At 56.7% G+C, this 22766-nt stretch overlaps 8 protein-coding genes across 8 annotated transcripts; 3 read left to right on the top strand and 5 right to left on the bottom strand.

The window, feature by feature from the left end:
• Positions 1-4966: 4966 nt before the first annotated feature.
• On the bottom strand, positions 4967-6763 carry MON1 (Vacuolar fusion protein mon1; the record flags this gene model as incomplete). The annotated part of the gene is made up of 1 exon (XM_028634760.1): positions 4967-6763. One exon carries the CDS (start codon positions 6761-6763, stop codon positions 4967-4969), a length of 1797 nt encoding a protein of 598 aa, XP_028492544.1.
• A 734-nt stretch (positions 6764-7497) lies between these two features.
• D7B24_000503 (uncharacterized protein) lies at positions 7498-13351 on the top strand (the record flags this gene model as incomplete). The annotated part of the gene is made up of 5 exons (XM_028634759.1): positions 7498-7600; positions 7655-7788; positions 7846-9528; positions 10680-11999; positions 12050-13351. 5 exons carry the CDS (start codon positions 7498-7500, stop codon positions 13349-13351), a joined length of 4542 nt encoding a protein of 1513 aa, XP_028492543.1.
• Positions 13352-13449: 98 nt separating this feature from the next.
• On the bottom strand, positions 13450-14344 carry D7B24_000502 (uncharacterized protein; the record flags this gene model as incomplete). Its single annotated transcript, XM_028634758.1, has 3 exons — positions 13450-14035; positions 14096-14194; positions 14253-14344. The coding sequence occupies 3 exons, from the start codon at positions 14342-14344 to the stop codon at positions 13450-13452; spliced, it is 777 nt and encodes a 258-aa protein (XP_028492542.1).
• Positions 14345-14779: 435 nt separating this feature from the next.
• D7B24_000501 (uncharacterized protein) lies at positions 14780-15903 on the top strand (the record flags this gene model as incomplete). Its single annotated transcript, XM_028634757.1, has 2 exons — positions 14780-14944; positions 15019-15903. 2 exons carry the CDS (start codon positions 14780-14782, stop codon positions 15901-15903), a joined length of 1050 nt encoding a protein of 349 aa, XP_028492541.1.
• A 332-nt stretch (positions 15904-16235) lies between these two features.
• OST2 (oligosaccharyltransferase complex subunit epsilon) lies at positions 16236-16906 on the bottom strand (the record flags this gene model as incomplete). Its single annotated transcript, XM_028634756.1, has 4 exons — positions 16236-16302; positions 16353-16416; positions 16472-16529; positions 16622-16906. The coding sequence occupies 4 exons, from the start codon at positions 16904-16906 to the stop codon at positions 16236-16238; spliced, it is 474 nt and encodes a 157-aa protein (XP_028492540.1).
• A 555-nt stretch (positions 16907-17461) lies between these two features.
• Positions 17462-17969, top strand: D7B24_000499 (uncharacterized protein; the record flags this gene model as incomplete). The annotated part of the gene is made up of 3 exons (XM_028634755.1): positions 17462-17464; positions 17523-17652; positions 17776-17969. The coding sequence occupies 3 exons, from the start codon at positions 17462-17464 to the stop codon at positions 17967-17969; spliced, it is 327 nt and encodes a 108-aa protein (XP_028492539.1).
• Positions 17970-18328: 359 nt separating this feature from the next.
• D7B24_000498 (uncharacterized protein) lies at positions 18329-18662 on the bottom strand (the record flags this gene model as incomplete). Its single annotated transcript, XM_028634754.1, has 2 exons — positions 18329-18546; positions 18629-18662. The coding sequence occupies 2 exons, from the start codon at positions 18660-18662 to the stop codon at positions 18329-18331; spliced, it is 252 nt and encodes an 83-aa protein (XP_028492538.1).
• A 649-nt stretch (positions 18663-19311) lies between these two features.
• Positions 19312-21474, bottom strand: D7B24_000497 (uncharacterized protein; the record flags this gene model as incomplete). The annotated part of the gene is made up of 3 exons (XM_028634753.1): positions 19312-20524; positions 20584-21237; positions 21293-21474. 3 exons carry the CDS (start codon positions 21472-21474, stop codon positions 19312-19314), a joined length of 2049 nt encoding a protein of 682 aa, XP_028492537.1.
• Positions 21475-22766: the final 1292 nt, after the last annotated feature.

The following is a 22766-nucleotide window of genomic DNA, read 5'->3' as shown; positions in this document are numbered from 1 at the left end:
CGAAATTGCCATCCGCCATCCGGCCGGGGCGGCAAGCGTCGTCCGGCTCGACCGAAGACATTGCTGGGGACTATTGATTACGACAGCTGAATCATGCTCATGCGATCTGTCAGATCGCTGAGGCCACATATCTTACGGTTCGGTGCTCAGAACACCGCTGGTCCTCTTGGCCTGGGTAAGGTACCTAGTCCATGTGCATGTGCTAGCGATGTACATTCGTAATCATCAATGCTATTCGGCAAGAATTTTCCAGTATCAAGGGATCAACGAGGGCGGCTGGATCGGTGTATGCAAGAGGTTGTTTTGCCATGTAAGATGTACAATGCGAACCTGGGGTCGGTTCATATCATTGGACAATCCGGCGTCCTCGCCGATTTCTACATTGCCTTTGCCAACGAGATTCAAAACATGATTGCGTTTTTATGGACTACTTTTTCACTCGTCAATAAGAATGGTGCGGCATGACCTTGATGGAGCGGAGGGTCATCACGATGTTTCCTCCAATTGTCGTTGGTGAACGCCCTTTGCGGCTCACGTAAATCACACAACTTGATTGAACCCACAGAGGTTCTCGAGCTGTCCAGGGCTTGGCTGACGATAGGTGGCGTCTGGTAAGAGTTGTTTGGCACTCATGATTCAGACTCAGATGTGGAAACGTGATGCTTCAACATCGGTTGGTGAGTGTACCTCAGCTAGGTACGAGAAACGGTGCACGAACTTGAGGATGTATGCTCATGTTGACTGTAGATGCACTCAGGGAGGCCCTTTATTTGGAAGCCAATTGGCGTTTGGTTTGCTGGCCAGCACATGCCAAAAGATGCTTCCATCATGCGAGGCAAGTGAGGCAAGAGCTTCCCGAAAGGACCTGCCTTCGAGTTGGACTCGGCACTGAGGCAGGCACTATCTCCCGATACTCCCACATAGAAGGAGCATTAGCAGGCCGACTCCTCCTCATGGGATCTATTAGAGATGGTAGTGGCGAGCACCTCTACTACACCTTCCAGAGAAAGCTTCCGTGTGCGCAGAAACGAGCTCTACATTTACAGGCTCGACACAGCATCTCTGACCGATCTCTAACCGTCTTCATTTGTCGTCTCGAATGCCCCATTACACCATCGATCTGCTGGTTTGGATTCCCACTACGGCGTGTGCTGTTGACGAGCACGAAGTCGAGCATCCTCTTCTTTTCTTATTTCGTTAATCGCCAAGAATATCTCATTAAGCCAATCTTGGTTTCAAGCCGTGGTCTTCAATGAGGGTTCGAGAAGATACCCAAACAACAACAGTCGCACCGCCACATACGGAAACAGTAAGCCAGTGTCGTCCAATGCCCATGCAATCCAGTCAGGATGGACATGTCTGCGGCTTCAACGAAGCGATCTGCGAGTCAAGGATCTCTCAACAATACTTTCAAGCAACAAGGACGGGCACTGCCGAGGAATCCCACCGCACATCGTCCACTGAGAAGCGTCAACGAGAACATGGCTCTGCTCTCGTCGCCTGGTCCCCTTCAAAGCATGCTGAAAACAACCACAGAAACCGGCGATATTGGAGTGTTCTCGATGGGGTCATCTCCTGCCGCCACCTCGTTTGGTCACTCGATGTACAAGATTTCACGACCCAGACCAAGCCTCGATCGAACCAGAACCCCGTCCAGGCCCAGCTCAAGGGGAAGTCAGGGCACCCACCGCCGAGATGATCGGAGACGGTTGCCCTCGTACAGAGACACTACATCGGAGATCCTGTCCATGTATGGCTCCGGTACAGATAGCCAGCCCTCATCCTGTCTTAGCTCGCTGTCACCTCCCGCGGATGAGAACGGGCAGCGGTCATATTCGATGACAACCTGTGGTTCCAGGCCGCTTCTGAGTTACAAATCTTCTAAGACACTCAACGACAACTCGGGCACATGTTCTGCTCAGCGACCTCGTTCCCCTTTTCCATACCCAACCCGTTTAAAGCGGCCTGGTACGCAGCCTTCTTCCCCTGCTCTGACAGAGAATGGCAGGATAGACTACAGTCGAATGGTTGAAATCGATCGACTTTCCTACGTGAGTTCATAATCCGTTCTCGATCACTGCATAAGCAAACTGAACGGAACCACAGAGGACATTTCAAGGACCCCAGCGGCCTATGAACCCTCATTGTCATCGCCGACCGCCTCCGCTGTCGTTACGCAACGAATGTCATCGGTCCAACCAGCCAACGATCCCTCTTAGCACATCTGCACCCCAAGGGCGGGGCCGGAGCCGTTCATCCCAGTCACACGGGCGCTGGAACATTAGGGGTGATCACTCTTGTCTATCATCTGGTGATTACAGCGCCAGGTCATCGAGCTTGACGTCAATTGTTGAACTCTACCGTCGGCCTGGTCTTCCATACGAACCCCCCCCTCCTCTTGCACCAGGTGCATCGTTCTACTACGATTATACGGAAGGGTTTGACAGCTGCGCTCCGCAAGTACCCCCTGTTCACACGCCTGGGCCTCCTTTGGCACCTATCCCACAGCGAGCCTCGAGCTTCAATCGACCATTGGTGCTCAGAGATGAGACACAGGCACGCCTCGATGCTGTTGTGGATATATCGGTCAAGGATCTCAGTGATTCGTCATTGCGTGACGAAAATCATCAGGACGGAACACTCGAGATTTACTGTGGCGGCAATCTTGAATATGAGGTGGAAAGTATGCGATCAATTTCGCGTTATGAGACGCCGGCACTCGAGCCTGGAGAGACCGGCAACTGTCCTTCTGTGACCGATCGAGCTGCGCCTGCAGTCCAAGGACAGCCATTGCAACCGCCGCTCTTCGATGCCCAAAATGAAGAAGTTTTGGGAAATGCCACGAACGATCATCTGCCATCCACTAATCAAGGTAGCCACCCAACGCCGTCACAAGAATCTCTTCCAGCTCCACCACCGACCCAATCGCTGTGGACGGTGCCAGTTGAAGAGGCACGCCACCAGACCAAGGAGCAAGAGTCTGAGACTGACACTACTGGTCCGAATTCCACCAGGCCAACATCTCGACAATCCATTGCACCCGAAACGCCTTCAAAGAGAGTCACGTCCTACAAGAGGCTTACGGCATTACTGCGTGCCAGCCTACACAATTCTCTGGACCCCGGACTTTCAGATCTCGCAGCTCTAGTCTCGTCCTTTGACCGCGTTGCAAGGTCATCATTCGTTAAGAAGGACGACGACGTTTCTGGAATACTGGAGAAAGACTTGATCGCTGTGCTCTCTTCCTGTCAAGGTGAAGACGAAGCCAGGAAAGACATTTTGTCGGTCGGGCGTCCATCGTTTGATTGTAAACAAGAATCGCCTGCTCATTGCCACAGCAAGAACAGGCCGGCACCGCAGATCAATACGTCAGGGATTACTGTCGCGAATGGAGAGATCTTGTCACCACAGCCTATCTCTCCTGCCAGGCAGTTGAGAGTACGAAACAGCATCCCAAAAATTGAGAAAGCACTTCCTCCAACACCGGATAACAGGGCACGGCCAGGCTTGTGGACGGTCGACTCATTGACAGAAGATAACTTTTCGTTGAGCTTCTCGCCCTTCCACTTGTCTGACTTGTCAACACCAAAAACCTCTCGCCATGTTGCTTCAACTTCTAAGATGAATACGGACGAGCAAGACGGAAACACTCCATCGCCCGTCAGAAAAAAGCGCTTCCTATCCAAACTATCGCCTTCCATGCGCTCGAATGCCTCGCAAAGACCACGAGCGGTTCCAAAATATGGCGCTGAGCAAGATCAATTGACCCGCAGCGTCCCTCATGCTGGTCCCAAAGAGATGTTGAAAGGTATTGCGACCACCAAGCTATCCCGCCGTGGGCCAAAACCCTCACCTGCTGAGGCTGCGACGTTGGGAGCTGACCAGGATACGGAGACGTGTGAGGGCACCGTGAGAAGGCGTGTGGGCATGACGAAACGTCAGACTCCAAGTATATTAACAACAGGAACCCCCGGCGATCTTTTCACCACCCCTCCACAATCCGCCAAAACGGCAGATTCCAAGACCACCAGACATGTTGCTTTTGACTACCAAGGTACTCTGGCAAGCCAGCCTCGGACGCAAAAGGTGTCCTTGACAGGACCAAAGTCGCCCTCTTGCCACGGGGCAAGGATCACGACGCGACTCAGCATGTCTACGGAAGACGGTTCGAGCGAGACAGGAAGCTTTCACTCAGAGTCAAATGCCCGACCTCAGCGTTTGAGGAAGAAAATGTCGAACTTGCGCATCCGTATGACCAAATCGCGACTGCAGCTACGGAACAGGGCTCTCAGGCAAGCCGAACAGCCTTTGAATATCGCTGCAAGCAACGACAATATCAGATATCACAAAAGCACTGAGGCCATTATTGTGCAGCCTCGGAGTAGCGAAGGGAGTATTCGGTCTACTCAGTCAGCGAGGATCAGCAATCGTATGCGACAGTGGGTTCGTGAGGCTAAACGTGTAGTACACACATGCATGAAAAAACGACGTTGCCAGTAAGCGATAGCGACTCGCGGAACGACTCGTGGCTTTTGGACCACCTTTGGCTGCACTTCCGTTGGGTTCTAGATGTCAGGAATTCTTGAACATGCAAGAACGGCCTGGCTTCTCCAATCTAACCAGGATGGCTTTGGTTTGCTCTTTCTGGTTTGTGCGTATGCGTTGACCCAGTCTGACATGGTTAGTGGGGGATGTAATGCGACCACGGCGTGATAGACGCTGTGTATATGGAGCGAAAGTATCCGGTAGTTGTTCTTGGTCGTTGATGCTATGGATCATGGTCAGTAACGAGGAGACACGCACGGTCAGGTGGAGCTGAACTATCGCGAGTTATCAATAGATGAGTCGATTGTTTAGACTGTTGCATGTATGTGAAGGCGTGGTCTATTTGAAAATCCCGCCTCATGAGATGGATGCCAATTGAGTCGGCAATATGCTTGGCACCGCTACCATGTGCCGCTTCTTCTTAAAAGACACCACCGCCTATGATGAAAATGCGTTCTTCTTCGCGTTTGGCCCATTGTATGATCTTGTTCGCGCCTTGGGTGATGGTAGCCCTGCTCACATTGGGGCCAGCGACGCAGTAAAATTCAAATATGGGGGTCACCCACGCGAGACTCGTGGCCTCCTCGCTGACGCAGTGCAGGACACGCATGGCCGAGTGCTTCGCGTGGACGGAAGCGTGGAGCTGATGATAGAGGGTCATGAGGCGGCGACGGGCGATAGGGGAGGCGAAGACGGGATCGAGGGCGGACATGGAGAACTGGACGTTGGCGCGGGATTTGTAGAGGAAGTGGCTGACCTGGCTGCCCGCTGCGATGGCGGGGATGGCGGGGCGGCCTGCACTCGCGGCTGCACGAATGATGGCGAGAAGACCGTTCTTCTCGAGAGAGGCGACGACGGCGTCGCGCATCTGCTTGAGCTCGAAGAAGGACTCCTTGTCGGGGCTCACGAGAATGATGGCCGTTTGCCCGCCGCTGGAGGAAGATGCGTCTGCTGGTTGGGACGAGGCGTCGCTGTTTGAGGATCCGTCGATGAAGCTGACGTACATGTAGAGGTAGCCGTTGTTGTTGAAGGCGGGCAGACAAAGGGGCACCCAGTTCTCGCCGCCGCCGGCGCTGATGCCACCTGATTCAAAGAGCATATTGAAGATGAGCTTGAGGTCGCTCGGGTGGAGGGAGTGGCGCCGCGGCCGGATGACGCTGACGAGCTTGCCATCGGCGACGATGAGGCCGTACAGGAGCTTGTCCGTCCGTTGCTTGAGGAAGGCATTGTTAATGGCGTGCCTCTGTGACTTGCGCAGTCTCAGGCACTCGAGAGCCCCCAGCAGCGCCGAGGCAGAGCCTTTTGTAAAGTGGTCTGCGAGGGATGAGAGGAGCGATTCGGTGCCCTGCAGAGGTTTGCGCAGGTCGGTGGATGGCCGGTTCACGAAGATGTTCCGCAGGGTCGGTAGAGTCAAGGTGGACAAGATTTGCATGTACAGAGCCTCCAGTTGGCCCCTCAATTGGGAGTCACTTTCACCGAGCCTGCTTGTGGCGACGAAATAGAGGGGGCCCTCCGTCGCAATGACGAACCTCGTGTCGCCTGCGGTGAAGCCCGTCAGGGGGTTATTAGCCCCCTGATAGAAAGAAATAATGGTTTGGATGATGCCCATGTAGGAGTTGATGAGACCCAGGTCGCCATGGCGACTCCAGATTGGTTTTCCGGCCGATGACAGAATCATGAACTGCTTCAGCTTGGACTTCCAGAGCTCAAGGCGATCTTCGTCCTTTACATCTGGGCTCGAGTCGTCGGGAAGCGGATCAAACTCGTGCTCGAAAGCAGCAAGCCTGTGTGTCGCAGTGTCCAGATCCAAAGTCTCGAATGGAAGCACAGCGGGAGACTGCGAGCGCAGCAGGTTCCATGCTGGACTTCGCCTGTTGAAGTCGCCCGTGAGCAGGCTTGCAATATCGCCAGCAGGCCGCATCGTCGGCGCAAGGCTCATGACGCTCATGGAATCTTCCATCTCGCCCAAATCATGCCGCGGTGTAGCTGAGCCACTTATGGACGAGCCAGGCGGCGTCGAGGCATTTTGTGCGCCGGGCGTTGGAAACGTGCCACGAGTGCCATCGGGAAACGACAGTGTCTGGATATCGACCGGCGTGATTGCTGTTGTAGCGAGCTTCGAGTCGATCGAGGCGCTCGTGAAGGCGGCGGGCCGCGGCGGAAGTGGTGGGCGCTGCTCCTGGCTATCGCCAGACTGTGTTTTGGGGTCCTCACCCATGGGTCCGGTTCTGCTGATGATGGGATCGATCGCGGGTCATGACACCGTCTTGGTTCGACTCGATGGTTGGGTGGCTCGGGGCCGTGATTCTGGAGATGCCGCGCGCCTCTATCCGTTCTTCCACGACTCGAACTTCCATACTGCTTCTGCTGGGCTCGGGGAAGGGGGCAAGAGTCCCGACCGAGTCGAGGCGTGGCGATCACGAGGTGTGGTAGATGATGCTGTCTTTTGACGATTGACGTTGGGTGCCGCCCGGAGTATATTGACTTAGGACCCGTTTCGTCACCCCATCCAACGGTGGTGACGTTGCTGCCCAGGCACTCAACCCCCACCAGAGGTCTCCCTAAAGCAAGGTACCGCACTACGGGGGCGTGCTCTAGAGCTACCGGCGCCTGACATCCCTGGAGCCAGCCAAGCACAGGGCGCTAGGCTCCAGTTTGAGGTCCCAGACACCCCACCAAGGAGGTACCTAGAGCTGAGGTGGGAAGCGTGGTCATTCCACGGGTCGCAACTCGAAATGCCATGTAGCCTCTCCCCTTTGTGAGTGATGTGCAACAACCTGCGACGAACTTTGGCTTCTTCGCAGAACGCTCTCCTGGCCACGCCAACACGCCCTTGAAGCACCACCAGGCTTTAGTTAGCGATGTCATTGCGGCCTGCAGCCTCGAGCCGGCACATGCTCATGTCCCACAACTACAACACCACCGACGATCCCATCTCCAACCACCGCAACTATGGCCAATGAGCCAGCTTCGAGCCGTCGCTCCCTATCGCCAGAGAGCTCGGGTAGAGACTCGCCTCTACCGACCCGACAATGGCGAAATCAACTAGGCTCTGGTAGGACCTCACATGATGCGCCATGCCCAAGCTATGACTTGCGCTGACTGGTAGCGACAGAGGACGCGCCATCCAACGACAAAGCTTACCGCAAGTACGCCTCTGGAGTTGAGAGAGCTCTAACCTTGTTCGAAACCGCACTTCAAGAATGGGCAGACTACATCTCCTTCCTCAACAGACTTCTGCGGGTACGTAGAGCCGGCAGCCTTTTGCAAAGAACATGTTGCTAATCCGAGCACCAACAGGCATTGCAAGCCCGACACAACTCCATCACAACCGTACCCTCCAAGGCCACTATCGCGAAGAGACTAGCCCAGTGTCTCAATCCATCTTTGCCTTCCGGTGTCCACCAAAAAGCCCTCGAGGTGTACAACTACGTCTTTACCACTATAGGCCAAGATGGTCTCGCTCGGGATCTCCCATTATACCTTCCCGGACTGGCATCGACCCTGTCATTTGCATCCCTTTCCGTCCGGGCCCCATACCTTGATATCCTCGAAACCCATTTTCTGCGGCTGGATCCTCGGTCTCTGCGACCAGCAATGAAGTCAATCGTGCTGGCACTATTGCCGGGTCTGGAGGAGGAGACCAGTGAGGACTTTGACCGTACCATGAAGCTTATGGAAAACTTTAAAGTGGCCATACGATCCCCAGGGAGTGAAGAACTGACCGACGTGCATTCGACTGGCGACGATTTCTTCTGGCAGTGCTTTTTCTTAGCATCCATCACCAGTCATAGCCGAAGAGGCGGTGCATTGGCATATCTCGTGAGAACATTGCCCAAGCTAGGAGAACCTATATCTTCGGCACCTCCCAAGGACGACGGGACCAACAATGGGGACCAAGCAGACTTGTTTATTCAGCTCGGACGTATTGTTACATCACCGGAGCCGGGTCTACTCCTTCGGTGCTTCGCCGCAGGCTTGGCTGACGAGCAGCTCCTGATCCAAAGAGGATTCCTAGACCTCCTGGTCACCCACCTGCCACTGCACTCCAAGGTACTGCAAACCAGGGTCAAGCCTGCCGACCTAGAGCTTCTCCTGCGGGCTGCTTCTGGCGTCGTCATCAGGAGAGACATGAGTTTGAACAGGAGACTTTGGGCATGGTTCCTGGGCCCCGATCCCCCGGCAGCCGACAACGAAAGCACCGTCGAATCTCCGCTGTCAGTCGAGCACCCACAATCCTACCTCACTTCCAAAACGAGCTACTTTGAAGATCATGGGCTCCATTCCTTGACTCAGGCATTACTGGCTATGATCCAGGCATCCTCAGACGCAAGTCCAACGGAGAGAGCTCGGCCCTACAGGATATGCCTTTCGCTGATGGACCGCTGGGAGATCGGAGGGCTTGTCGTGCCTGAAGTCTTCTTGCCCATCGTCGATAGTGTCCGCCAGTACAAGAGTCAGTCCTCCAACAAGAATGACTTCAATGAGGTTTTCAAGAGTGCCAGTGTCTTCTTTGACGGCGTCGAAAGTGGCCTCATCTATGGTGAGATGGTTAGCCTGCTGGCGCAAGCAATTGGTCCCAGTAGTCTCTCCACAGCTCAGCGACTGGATAAGCTGGACCTCGTCACCTTCATACTCGCAAATTTCAACATTAGGGAGGAGGAAATGATAACCATACACGCACCTCTTACCGCCCTCAGCATACTCTGCATGTTGGAGGATGCTCAAGACAGACAGAACAATCCAGATCAGGCGACGCTGCGACTCGAAGCGGTCACCGAGAGGATCCTAGAAATCGCCCTGTCACTTTTCGATCTTATTCCCGACAGGGCTTTTCCGACGCAGGACAAACCAGCAAGGACAATGGAAGCCGCTGTGTTGGTTTCATTGCCTGTCATCGAGCTCTTGAAGCGCATCAAGGCCTTCTACGTCAACGACCAGGGAAGTCTGGATGCCGCTAACGCTCCTTTCACTCCAGTGGAAGTAGGCGAACTGCTTGTTCGAAAATCGGGCAGGCTTATTTGCGAAGGGTTGTCTACCACTAGCCTGGAGCTAGGAACCAAGGGAAGGCTTCTCACTGCGTTGCTTGTGAAGACCTCGGTTCGCTACGAGCTTGACACAGCTCAGATCTTGTCATGCCTACACGCACGGCTTGCCCAAGACACTGGCCTCCCCTTCTCCTCCTTCAATTCCGTGGTACATCTGTCGAGCCACTTGTATTTTGCCAAAAGGACATCCTTGGAAGACCTAGCTGATCTCGTGGCACCAATTGTTCGGCACGCGTGGACTTATCTCGCAGTCTCGGAGCCCAAATATCACGTCGAAACGGTCCGACTCCTGTGGCAACTCCAGTCAGTGCTTTCGCCTCAAAGCCGCGATATCGAGGCCACTCTATCGAAACTGATTACAGAAAAAGACACGCAAGGGGCGTTTGCGGCACGTCGAGCCGACCCTGGCCGCAGATTCTCTGTTTTGTGGTCTCATACCCTCAATGACTCCCAGTCAGACCGAAGGGGTTCGAGGACACCCACCCTAGAAAGGCTGCCACTTCCTCGACTCAGTGGCGCTGACCATTACGATGTGATGCTGACGAGACCTCTGCTCCTGATGCTTGACGCCTTGCTCGATGAGCGCACGCAGCTCTTCATGACTGTCAAGTCTTGGTTAAATAGCCTAGTAGGCATCGACAAGCTCTTTCTCGTTTTTGTTGCCAAATTCTCTGCCATGAGCTTCCTCGGAGCACGTCGCAGTGCGAGTGGCAATGTGGGGACGGACAATTCAGCTGCCTTCACTGATGGTGACGACCTCGATACATGTCTATACTACCTTCGGACACTGTCAAATGTTTTTCGTTGGGCCCCGGATGCCATCTGGTCGATTTTGGTTTCATCGACTCTCAATCCCAATGCCAGTCGACCAGAAATCGCGCGCATCGGTAAGTTTTCTCACCCAGCTCACCCAACCACTTCAAATGCTGACCTGGAGTAGTCGGCCGCGAGGGAGACGTGTCATTGCAGGAGTTCTTTCTGCAGGTCTGCATGCGTTGCATCGCCGGAGCAAGTTTGCCTGGAGGGGAGCAGAGCAAGGTTCGAACAACACAGCTGTATCGATATTCCTTGACTTTGTTACACCAGATCCTCCTCAATCCATACGCGGAGTCTCTGTCAAGCCTACATCTGGAGGAGCCCCTCATCGAGCGGTTGTCCCAGTCTCTTACGGGGCCTGACCCGTACGTTCAGGTGCTTCTTTTGGATGTCGTTTTTGCGACGCTGAAGATAAGACATCACGTTTCACCTGAACTGCCCACATCGCCGATGTCAGAAAAGGGCAAACTGAGCGTCGAACCGAACAGGGGCCCTCGATCTTCCATGCAACATGAAGAAGGACCACGCATCCTGTCTCCTCCGCCCTCACTTCTAAAGTGTCTACAATCCGGCTTGAGTGCAACGAGCAGTCGCAGCGTGCTCGACAGCTGGGTCAGCTTCCTCACGGAGTGTCTCCCACTTTACTCGGATACAATCTTCCAAGTTCTTATTCCCCTGGTCGAGACGCTGTGTAAGCAAGTCTCGGCTACATTTGATAACTTGCAGACCACATTCAGAGATGCGCACAGCGTGGCCTCTGATGAGTGGAATGCGCCCGAATCAACCCTCATATCACTGCTGAACGCACTCGAGCAGGTCCTAGCCCGCGGACACGAGCGCCTCCTGGCTGAAGAGGCCAGGACGCAAGTGGTCAAGGGCCCGGACCAACAACAAGGGTTCTTCGGAAACATGGTCTCTGGCGTCTTCGCATCAGACGGATCACATTCGCGCAGCGTAACAGCCAACGACCGGCTCACTGTGCACCTAGCTTTCCAAGATGCGGTGCGCATTTGTTTCACCATCTGGTCTTGGGGCCAAGGAGCAGATGTCAGGGCGCAAGACATCACATCCGTCTCGTCTTTCAACTATACGTCTCTGCGGATGCGGAACAGGGCACGACGTCTCTTGGAGCACCTCTTTGCGGCAGAGACGCTAGAGTGCCTGGAAACAGCCATTGGCATCTGGCGCGCCTCCATCGAAGTATCTGCAGTAGCACAGCAGTCCGAGGTTTTCAAGCTTCTGCCGGCCCTCGACGGTTCTCGACCTCGGCATACCATACCGGCGATCTTCAATGCAATCTACAGCAGGACTAATCCTCAGGCTCTCGATCCAGCCAGGAGGTCAACACTCACTATTTCTCTGCAAGATACCGATCTGGTCACCTTTCTCGTGGAATATGCCCGCTCGCTTGAGGACGACGCAATGGATGAGATCTGGCAGGACTGCATGGCTTTCCTCAGAGACTTACTTGCCAATCCTTTCCCGCATCGGCAGACCCTTCCCAGCCTACTTGAATTCGCAGCTATACTCGGTGAAAAGGTCGACAATACCAACTTTGGCGAGCAGCGGAAGATGCGTCGTGAGCTTGGCGTAAGTCTGTTGACACCTCAATTGACTTTGAGTTGCTAATCACACCGCAGGACCTGTTCCTCCGTCTATTGACGGCCATCTTCACTACAAAACCCATGTCATTTGCCGAAACAGCCTCGGACAAGGGCGACAAGTCCCGAGACATCAGTCGGCGAACAACCATGAACAGTCTTGATAGAGCCGAGGATGTGGTCGCTATACTAGCCTCGATCGTCCCGACCCTGCCCAAGGTCTTGGTCGAAAATGACCGTGTTCTCTCAGCAGCGGGCACGATCGCCGCCAACGTCATTGGCCCGGCTTTTCGAGCAAAGGGTTTCCCCGAAACGGTCACCCACAGCACTCTCGAGCTGCTGCAAGAACTGGCCAGGCTACCCAACAACCAGAAGACGTGGAAGAAGGATGTTGGCGATGCTTTCAATGACGGCAGATTCTTCGGTACCGGTCTGCCTCTAGTGCGGAGTGAATGGTTGCCCCTGCTGCGTCAATGGACTCTTAGTGACAAGGACCGCATGCCTGACATCTTGGCTCGCATCAGCCCCCCTACGACTGCAGGTATCGTATTCGGCGTCGGTGCGACATCTGCCAGGCTCGAGGCCGACAGGAAGACACAGCTCAATCTGCGCAGGGTAGCTACTCTCGTGCTTGCGGCTAGCGAAGACACCTTTGTGTCAGATCTCCCTACAATCTTGGAGAAAGTGGTAGAGCTGCTGGGTGCCACTTCGACATCGTCTCCGTCCTCTAGCACTAGGTCAGATATCTTCATGGTTGTGCGAGCCTTGGTCCTGAAGACGAGCGCCATTCATCTCGCCATGATGTGGCCGATCATCAACGCGGAGCTACACTCTGCCATTTCGTCCGTCGTAGCACCCGACCACAGCTCAGCATCGGAAACGTACAACAACATATCCATTCTCCAGGCGTGTAAACTGCTCGACCTCCTCATTTGCGTTGCGCCAGACGACTTCCAGCTGCACGAGTGGTTGTTTATCACGGACACGATTGACGCCGTCTACCGAGCGTCCAACTACCAGCCTGTCGCCTTGGTCGACGAGCTCTCAGAAGAGTTGGGCCAGGTCGCCGCCAACTCGGCTTTCCACAACGAGTCGGCGGCGCATCTAGCCGCCAGCAGCTCGCACAGACGGCCTCTTCTTGGCGCGGGCGGCATCAAGGACGAGGTGACGATCGACCGGAAAGACGAGCTCGTGGCCAAGATTTTGCGACCCTTTTTCGGCCAGCTCAGCATATTTGCGTTTGAATCTACATATGCGATGGCTCCGCTAGACTTGGAGTTTTGCATCGAGGGACTGCTCAAGGACGTGTTTGATGAACGCACCATTGTACGGGCATTGTAGACTTAGAGAAGGACGGAGCGTTTTCATAGCGACGGGACGGCCAGGGCCCCCCAAAATAGCACAGTTTTCAAATTTTTGTTTTGTTTTGCTTCTTATTATTATGCGCCTACCGGCCTCTCTTTGCCAGGCTTACTAGCGGTGCCCGGAATGTATGCTACGAGGGCTTTGCTCGCCCCCTTCATACAGTATTGCACAACATCGATCTTGTCGTCTCCGGGGGCGAGCTTGGCAATCTGGCGCAGGTCGCTCGTGCGCGGCAGGTAAAGCGCATGGTCCATGGGAACGCAGGCATCGTGGAGGTGCTGTAGGTTATACGGCTCCATGAAGCGCAGGTCAAAGACCTCGGCGGTGCTGTAGCCGGGGCCGCCCCAGGGCGGGGACGCGAAGATGACCGTCTCGGCGGCGCTGACCTGGAGATGCTCGTGAAGGGAGGCCGGATCTGTGCGCAGACGGCGGAGGTAGTCGAAGCAGTCGCCGTGGATCCAGGTGATGCGGTCGTCGGCCTCGTACAGCGCGGCGTTGGACTGGGCGCAGGCGAGGGTGGGGGCGTGCCGCTCGATGGCGATGATCTTGTCCCAGCGCGAGGACAGGGCAAAGGCGATGGTGTTGCCGCCGGCGCCGGCGAAGAGATCGATCAAGACCCTTCTGGTGGCCGGGGACGCTGACATGTCTTGGGCGACTTGGCTGGGAGACCATCAGTGACCTGTCGAGGGTGAGAAGAAACACTTGGAGTGGTGAACTGACGTGGCAACTGGCTCGGGAGTCACGCCGAACCAGGCGTCGTCGGTGAGATAGACGCCATCATCGTAATACTGGAATATGGAATAGCGCTGGGAAAAGTATCTGCTGAAAGTCAGTCTCTCGAGGAATCTTATAATAAGACGGCACGAGCGTCACGTACTTTTGGAGGTCCCATGGCACTTCTGCCTTGGTCTCATAGTGATGGCATTCATCAGTCAGGGGCATCCGGGGTGCGGGTTCCATCCTGGTCATGTTGCCTCGTCACTGTTGAGCCGATCTGTACGTCTTCGTCACATGTCGGTTGACAGACTGATGAGCACGTCTCTATGGCAAGATCGAGCGTGGTAAAAAGAAGGTTGTCAGATGAGTTCACAAGATGGAAGGCTGAAGGATGGAAAAGACGCCCCACATCGAAATCGTTAGCGTCAACGCCTGGAGCTCGGACCAGCTGCAAGGCTGCGATGCGTGAATGACAGCTTGCGCGAAGCTCGATCGTCGAAGCTCAGGGACCCTTTCCCCACGCCAACCTGCCATATCCATCAGCGCCGCTTGACCACGCCTACCTTACCCTCGACGACGACAGCCAGGCCGATTCAGCGACGCATGAAAACGAACATACACCCTTACAGTTTCCCCCAGCCACAAGAACGCAACTAGTCAGCCCTTGGACCGCCACCACTTGGCACCATGTTCAGCGCACTCAACCGCTTCATGTCCCGCTTGGACGGAGAGCAGCCCACGCAACAAAGTCGCGGGGGTTCCTTTGGCTTCCAGGTCCTGCGCAACACAAATCTAGAGCTCTCCGTCGAGCCGTGGTTCGATTTCATCATTGGCATCAACGGCAGGCCCCTCGTTCGTCCACCCCTTCTCTTGCTCACCTCACTCTCCCTTGTCCACTCATCGCTGACCCCCCCCGGCCCGCACAGGATAGCCCCAACGCCGCCCTCTTTGCACAAGAAGTCCGCAACTGCGCCGGCGGCTCCGTGTCGCTCGCGCTCTGGAGCGCCAAGGGCCAGCGCACGCGCGAGCTCCACATCCCCGTCCCCGCCGACTCGGCTTCCCTCGGCCTCAGCCTGCAGTGGACGGCGCTCGCCGTCGTCGCCAACATCTGGCACGTCCTCGACGTCGCCGCCAACTCGCCCGCCGACCTGGCCGGCCTCCTGCCCTACAGCGACTACATCCTCGCGAGCCCCGAGGGGGCGCTGCACGGCGAGAGCGGCCTCAGCGAGCTCGTCGACGACTTCATCGGCCGGCCGCTGCGGCTGTACGTCTACAACAACGAGTACAATGTCACGCGCGAGGTCACGATCCAGCCGAGCCGCGAGTGGGGCGGCGAGGGCGCCCTGGGCTGCGTGCTCGGGTACGGCGCCCTGCACCGCCTGCCAGCGCCGCTGAACGAGCCCGTCTCGGCGCCGGGCGAGATGCTGTTCGACATGGAGAAGGACCCGTCGGCGGCGTACGGGGGCGCGGCGGCAGCAGCAGCAGCAGCGCAGGCGGGACACGGTGGCCCGCCGGCAGACGGGTCCGAGGGGTTCGTCTCCCGCACGGAAACGCCGTCGGAGGATCTGCTGGTGCCAGCGCAGCTCGTCAGCGCGGCGCCGCCCGTCGGCGTGCCCACGCGGTCCAAGAAGAAGGAGAGGCACGGCCACAGCCCGAACGCGCTGATGGACGACTACTTCAAGGAGGGTGAGGAGAAGAGTCGGGCGCTAGACCACGCGCCAAAGAGCTCCGGCACCGTGGCGCCACCACCCAAAGCAGGCGCACCACCGCCGCCCCCACGAGCGGCTTCTACAGAGCCGCCCATGGAGTGAGGGGGGATGGAGCTAGCGAATTTTTATAGAATCAATCAAAGCCATGTCTCATGATTCCCATTGAGGATCTCTATGCGTTCTCTGCTCTAGTCGACGCTACTTTTGTTGTTGGCTTCAGTATCATACAGTATGGCGCTCCCGTGTCCATCTGCTACGCCTGCCACCTGGCTTCTCCTCTCCATCCGGGGAAGCAATGGCATGTCGACTGACTGCCGGGCCTCATGCCCGCAGGCACGTGTTCAGATCTCTTCATCGACCCGTGCCCTCCATTGAGCATGTATTTTGTATCCGAACCGCAACGATCTCTGCCGCGCATGCGGGTTGCGTCTCGTCTAGTTAATCAGGTTGTAGACGAAGAAGTGTAGGATCAAACTGCCAATAACAAAGTCGGCAAAGGATCTGGATCCAGGTCAGTCAATGGCCGCACCATCTGGCATGAGAATTCCTACCTCTCTGGGGACACGGAAGGAAAGTCGGCCTTGTTGGCCTCGGTCGTCTGCATGCGCAGGGAAACTGCCGACAGGATGAGTACGTCGCCCGCCATCGTTGCCCGAACGTAACGACTCACCAGTGAGGACGAATTGTCCAACGGTAGCACAGAAACCGGAAAGGAAGGCATTGAAAGGCTGCACAGAGAGAAAAGAAGAGAAAAAAAAGTCAGCCACATGTTCGTTTTTTGGAGCGCACCTTCCCCTGTCTCGGAGAACAAAGCACGTACGAATCCGCCGCCGAGCACGCAGTAGACAAACTGCACGCCGCCGAGCGCGACGAGGAAGGCGAGGAAGACGTCAATCAGCTTGGTGCGCTGCGGCGTCTTCTTCTGGTAGTGGTCGAGAAGCTGGTTGACGGCCTGGGTCCAGTCGGCGTTGCCGCTGGCGCTGGCGGCCTTGGAGGAGGCAAGCTTGGGCTGGGAGGTCATGGTGCCGGGGATGGCGGCGACGGTCGGGCCTGCGGGGGCGACGGCGGCGGCGGGGGGCACCTGAGCGGCTTTCTTGGGCGCCATGGTGTCGATGTGATCGGTCGAGGCGGGTTTGCGTCCTGGGGAGAAAAGGTGGGAGTCGTGAATGCCGGCGAACTGGCGTCGAGGAGCTTTGGGGGGTGCTGTTGGCGACAGGTGGTGGGTGGAGGTTGCTGGCCGTACAGTACCATCTAGCTCACACCCCCATAGCAGTAGCGGACACGACAGCATTCGAGCCACCTGTCCCGCTGGGCGCCACAGTGGTTCAGCCACACGAGGGACAGGGTGTTGGTGGAATCCGGGGTACTGTCAACGTGCACGCCTTAGTCAGGTCAGCATTACATCATGTAGTCCAGCTCTATTGGTCGAGGGACACGCTCCAAGCAGTAGCAGTAGTGGCAGCAGCAGCAGCAGCAACTGTCGCCAGAAGCAGCCGGGCTTCACCAAGTCCCGAGCACCAGCGGAACTTCAAAACTTAACCCCCCCCCCCTCTCATTCCAAAGCTTGAATCCCACCCATAACACTACTTGGTTAATCCTTCACACTCTCCCTTTTCCTCCTCCGCTGACCACGCCATCGAGTATCCAACCGCTGTTCACAATGGTTTGCTCTGCCCCGCCATCGAACACGTATGACGAGGGTACCCTACTGACACAGCCAGGCCGCTACACGAGAACTCTCAACCCCCTCCTTCGTCCTGGGCGCCCTCACGGCGGGCGGCGGCATCATGGGCTACGTCAAGACCCGTTCCGTGCCCTCGATTGTCGCCGGTGTTACCGTTGGTCTGCTGTGTCAGTGTCCCTCCTCCCTCCTCCCTCCTCCCTCCTCCCTCCGCGCTATCCGCCTGCCTCGTCTTCGTTCCAAAAGAGCTGCTACTGCGGCTTCTTGAAGCACACCAAACTGACCATGATCAGACGGACTCGGCGGGTACCGCATCCAGGGCCGCGAGCCCTACGGCGTCGAGCTCAGCCTTCTCGCCTCCGCTGTCCTCGGCGGCTCCGCCATCCCCCGCGCCATCCGTCTGCGCAAGCCGGTGCCCATCCTCCTCAGTGTGCTCTCCCTGTTCGGCCTCTTCACGTTTGGCGACGCCTTCCGCCGCGGCGTCTGAACCGTCTCGAACGAGTGACGGTCTGTGTGTCCAGGACGACAGAGATCTGGGGTTTTCGTGTTTCGTTACGAGATAGCAACGAGTCGAGATTCATGTGATTAAAACCGTGCACACATGCCTACAAACCAAATGAACGCCCCCCATTGTCCCCCCCATGCTTTTTTGGGGGGGTTGTCATGTTTCCCAAACCCCGTGGTGTACAGGATGCGCATGCCGGCCCGCGATACTGTTACAATAATCGTACCACCACCTCCCCTCCCGTTCGTTCCGTGTTGACGGCAATCGAGGTTCCCCCAACGTAGTCCCAGCCCCCTCTCATCATCTGGGCAAGGACAGACACAGACTCGCCTCTCTACCCTCTAGTCGAGGCCCAGCTCCTTGTTGATCTCGGCAATCTTGCGCGCCTTCTCGTCCCGCTTCGCCTTGCCCGCCGCGCGGTTGGCGTCGAGGCGCTTCATGCGCGCCACCTTGAGGCAGTCGCTGACGTGCTGCTTGGCCGTGTTGCAGTTGCCGAGGGACTTGTAGAGGAAGCCGCGCGCGTGGCACTCTTCGAGGGCGTTCATGACGTCCTCGCACTCTGGTGGTGGGCCGGATCGGTCAGCGGTGGGACGAGGGACACGGGGGACGGACGGGTTGGCCGGCTGCCGTGGGAAGCTTACCAATGTTGTCTTTTGTGTGCAAATGGGGATGCATTGTGATGTGTTCGTCGCTTGGTCAATCAGGCGAGGCGTGTTTCTGTTTGGTGCGTGGGTAGGTCTTTGGGTCGTTGGAGTGATCGCGAGCGCAATGTGCTTGGTGGCGGACAATTTGCAGGTAGTGTCTCGGGGATTGAAGATCTTCAATCGGGGGGTCTGGGATGTGCGCCAGGCAGCGCCACGTCCAGGTCGGGATTAGTGGGGCTTGGTGCTCTGACCTACAGACCTACCTTGCCTTACACGAGGGTCGACTTGAGCCTACGCTCAACGAAATGATGGTTCGATGCCCATCAAGCGCTGCGAAGCTTCCCGGTACCGCATGACGGGATCATGAAGATGAAGCTCGAGGAACAAGTCGAGTTTGCGGCCGACCGTCGACACCGACTATCTTGGCTCGAGTACTCGGAAAGAGGGTAAAGGGGGCGCTCCCTGACTGGGGCCCTAACTGAGGCCCTGGCAACCAAGGGGCCGGCCTCAAGCTTTCCTGCAGGAGCTACAGTCCTACAAAAAGAACCAAACATACCACTGCCAGGACGAATTATTTTGGGGTATGAATCTTCATCATGGCATTATTGATTTTTCCAAGAAAACATTCGTCCTCCTAACTACACACAAACCTCCTACTAACAACCCGCAACAGTCCACCATTAATACCTTCCCAGCTTGGAAAATCGCTTCGCCTTGCCCTTCGCACTACGACTACCAAACTTCTTGGTCCAGGCAGCATCGCGACGGTGGAGTTCAACGGCGCTGCGCTTCGACGGCTGAACATTGGCGGCCTCAATGTCACCGCAGTCAGGGCGAGTGAGGTTGTTGCCAAAGGTGTCGACGACCCACAGCAGCACACCGTTAGTCCAGCCAAAACCCTCGACAACCTCGTACTCGCCACCGCCACCGGCCTGGTTGGTCGAGTTGTCCGAGTACTTCTCGAACATGATGCCAACCTCGCGCTCATCGAATCCCTCAAGCTGAGGCGTGTCACTTGTCGAGCCTCCCGTGGCGTACCACGTGCAGAAGGCCGAGTCGAGATAGCGCTGGCCCAAACGCAGGGCCAGGTCCTGCACCTCCATGTAGTGGGGATCCGACTCGCCAAAGGTGGCCGGCGTGTTGCGAAGCCCCTCCATAAGGATGTGCATCAGAGGAGGCCACACACTAGGCTGGTCCCATTGCTCCCCAGTTCGCAGGTTCGTCGCCGGAATGCCGCCGTCCTTGGTATCGAGGTACGTGGCGACCCGCTCAAACGCCGTCTTGACAGCGAGCGGGTTGTTCTTGATGTGGGCAGGCGCGGCGCCGGTCCAGAAGGGGTAGAACTGTGCCACGGAGAAATAGACTTGCTGGCCTTCCGGGGCGCCAGTGGCTTCAAGATCGGTCGTGTCGTCATCCGCAGGGACAAACGTATCCTGGGCTCCAGACGTGAGGTTGTAGTCGAAGTAACCAGACAGCGTGTCATTCCACATGAGGTTGTACATAGCCTCACTACGGTTGGCAGCCAGCTCGGTCCACTCTGCAGCCTGTGTTTCATTGCCGGTCTGGTTGAGGTAGCCAGCAATGGTGACCTCGTTCCAATAGAGAATCGAGTTGAGCTCGACGGGAACAATGTTCACAATGTTAAGCGACCTCAGCGGGAAATAAACATGGCGAACAGCGTCGTTGGGCTTGGACAACCAGCGCGAGGTATAGTCCCAGCCGCTCTCAGCACCCGAGGCGAGGTTGGCATAGAGAAAGGCCTTTTCAGTGTCGTTCAGCTCCCTGGTCTCGGGGTAGATGATGCCGGACTCGGCGTAGTAGGAGCTGTTGGATGCGGTGGTGTAGTCTTCGTAGTAGGACTCGGGACGGGGTTGCGTGTTTGACACGTTGTACCTAGGTCACTCATGTCAGCGAATTCGGCCATTGAACATGAAGAAGGTTGGCGGACATACAAGTTGAGCTGATAAGTCCGATCGTCCTTGGACACCTCAACAGTGCGGTTGACAGTCCACCACTCATGTTCCTTGATGAGCAGCGGCAGTGCCCGGTCAAGAATGTCGGTGTCGTTGGTGTGATCGACGTAGAGACGTACCATCTGCGAGAGCAGAGGCGGCTGTGAGCGGTTGAGGTAGTACCTTCTGGCGCCGTTCATGACAAAGCCATACTGGTCAACGAGGTCGAGAAAGTTTTCGATCTGGTTGCGGGAGACTTCAATGAAGCTGCCGCCCGTACGCAACAGACCCTCGAGAATCCAGAACGAGTCCCAGTAGTAGGGCTCACGGAAGCGGCCTCCGGCAACGACGAAAGTACGATTGATAGGGATAAAGCTGTTGGGGCAGTCGGTGCAATTGCTACCGGCGCCAGTATAGGAGCGGGTCAGATCGGGCCAGATCTCGATGACCTTCTCAGTGAATTCTCGGATGACAGTGTCGTTGATGTTGTCGAGGAACTGGGCGTCCGTCTCGAGGTCATCCACCTCAGACAACTCGCCGCCAGCCAGGGCAAAGTTGGCCGCGAGGAAGTCGTTCAATGCCGTGTTGTTGGTCAACGGTTTCTCCAGTTCGTCGAATGCCTCCTGGATCTGCTCCAGGGACCTCTTAGCGGGCCTGCGACGGTCAGTCCACCGCCCTCCAGCTCGGGCGAAACGGGGAGGAGGCTCACATGTCAACAAACGTCTTGGAGTCTTCGAAGGGGCGAGCGAGCTGGATCTGGCTCAAAATTTCGCCGTGGCAGTAGATGGCCGAGTCGCAGGGGGCAATGACAGAGCCATTCCGGAAGAGCTGGGCTCTGGCCAGAGGGGCCGCGGCGGCCAACGCCACCACCGACTTGGAGAGAAGCGTCATGGTCGACGAGCACGATGCCCAAATTTGCGGCACAGATTGCGTCCGCACGGTATAGGAAAAGGCAGAAGAGGAGCTGGAGGGGGGACTGGCAGAGAGGAGGGGGGACTGGGAAAGGGCTGAAGAGGGAGGTGGACGTCACTGCTTGAGCAGCCGATGCATGTTAAGTAGGTAGCATCGACAGCAGCAGCACAAGCGGCAGGCGCAAGCAGAGAGAAGAAAAAGATGCCAAAGAGCTAGCTCTGGCGAGCTCCCCTCGTCGGAGGGGGAGAAGATCGCCGGGCCACTTGGCGCCGTCAGCTTTTGTCCGCCTGGTCCGTCAGTGGTCCATCCTGGGTTCGGTTGCATTGGGTCGCAAGTGCCTTGGTGTTCGGCTAGGGGCAGGAACGGTGCGTGTGCTAGGTCGCATGAGCTTGCGCCAACCAGGAGCCACGAGGTCATCATCATCGTCGACGGGGAGAACTGCAGAGGTGCCAACCTGGAAAACCTGCTGGGTCCGAGAAGGACAGGGCAGGGGAGGGACGTGGCGGGGAAGCCGATGCGCGTCGACCGGTTCTGCCGGTGGACGAGCCTTGTCCGGGGGGTGGGTGCTCAGTTGTTCGGTTCGGGACGGACCCATTGAACCCATTCGACATGTCATTATGAGCAGGCGGCCTTTTTCATGGGGAGCCGATGTGCGAACAATCGATTCAGGTTTCCCCAGTCAAGACATCAACCCCCCGAGTCCCAATTCCAGTCACCGACTATCTGGTGCCAGGCGGTGCCTCCCAAATAACCGTGACCGATGAAGCAAACGGCCGGGCACGTGGTAGCAGTTGCACCAGATCCGCCAGCCATTGAACTGGGAGAGCGGCGAACGACACGACGCTGCCCCCGCACTACAAAGACGGAGGCGCATTGGTGGCCGGAGTAGAACCGACACTGGTGGCTTGGGCACCTGCAGATTCCATTGCCCAATATGCTCAATCATCCAGATGATGGCACTGCCGTCTTGGGAGCACTGTACTTCCGTAGGTGCCCGCCTAGGTACCGTAAGTTGAGGTACCTCAGGTAGGTAGGTAGTGATGGAGGCACTTGAAGAGGTAGCCTCGAAGCTTCCTTCCTGACTGTCCCCCCCCCCCCCCCCCCCCACCTCCGTCCTTCGTCCTTTCCCCAACCACCATGACGTCAACCTGGGGTAAGCGGGGCCGCCATTCCAGCGGCTGACATCGGCGCCTTGGCGCCACCCGCCAGAGGGCCTACTACGGAAGACTGCAGGCCGAACTGGCTCAAAACCCCAAATGTGAGTATATTGA

The sequence above is a fragment of the Verticillium nonalfalfae genome (assembly GCF_003724135.2).
Source record: "Verticillium nonalfalfae strain VnAa140/NRRL 66861 chromosome Unknown scaffold_106, whole genome shotgun sequence".
Lineage (NCBI taxonomy): Eukaryota > Fungi > Ascomycota > Sordariomycetes > Glomerellales > Plectosphaerellaceae > Verticillium > Verticillium nonalfalfae.
This window is presented reverse-complemented; position numbering and strand designations above follow the sequence as displayed.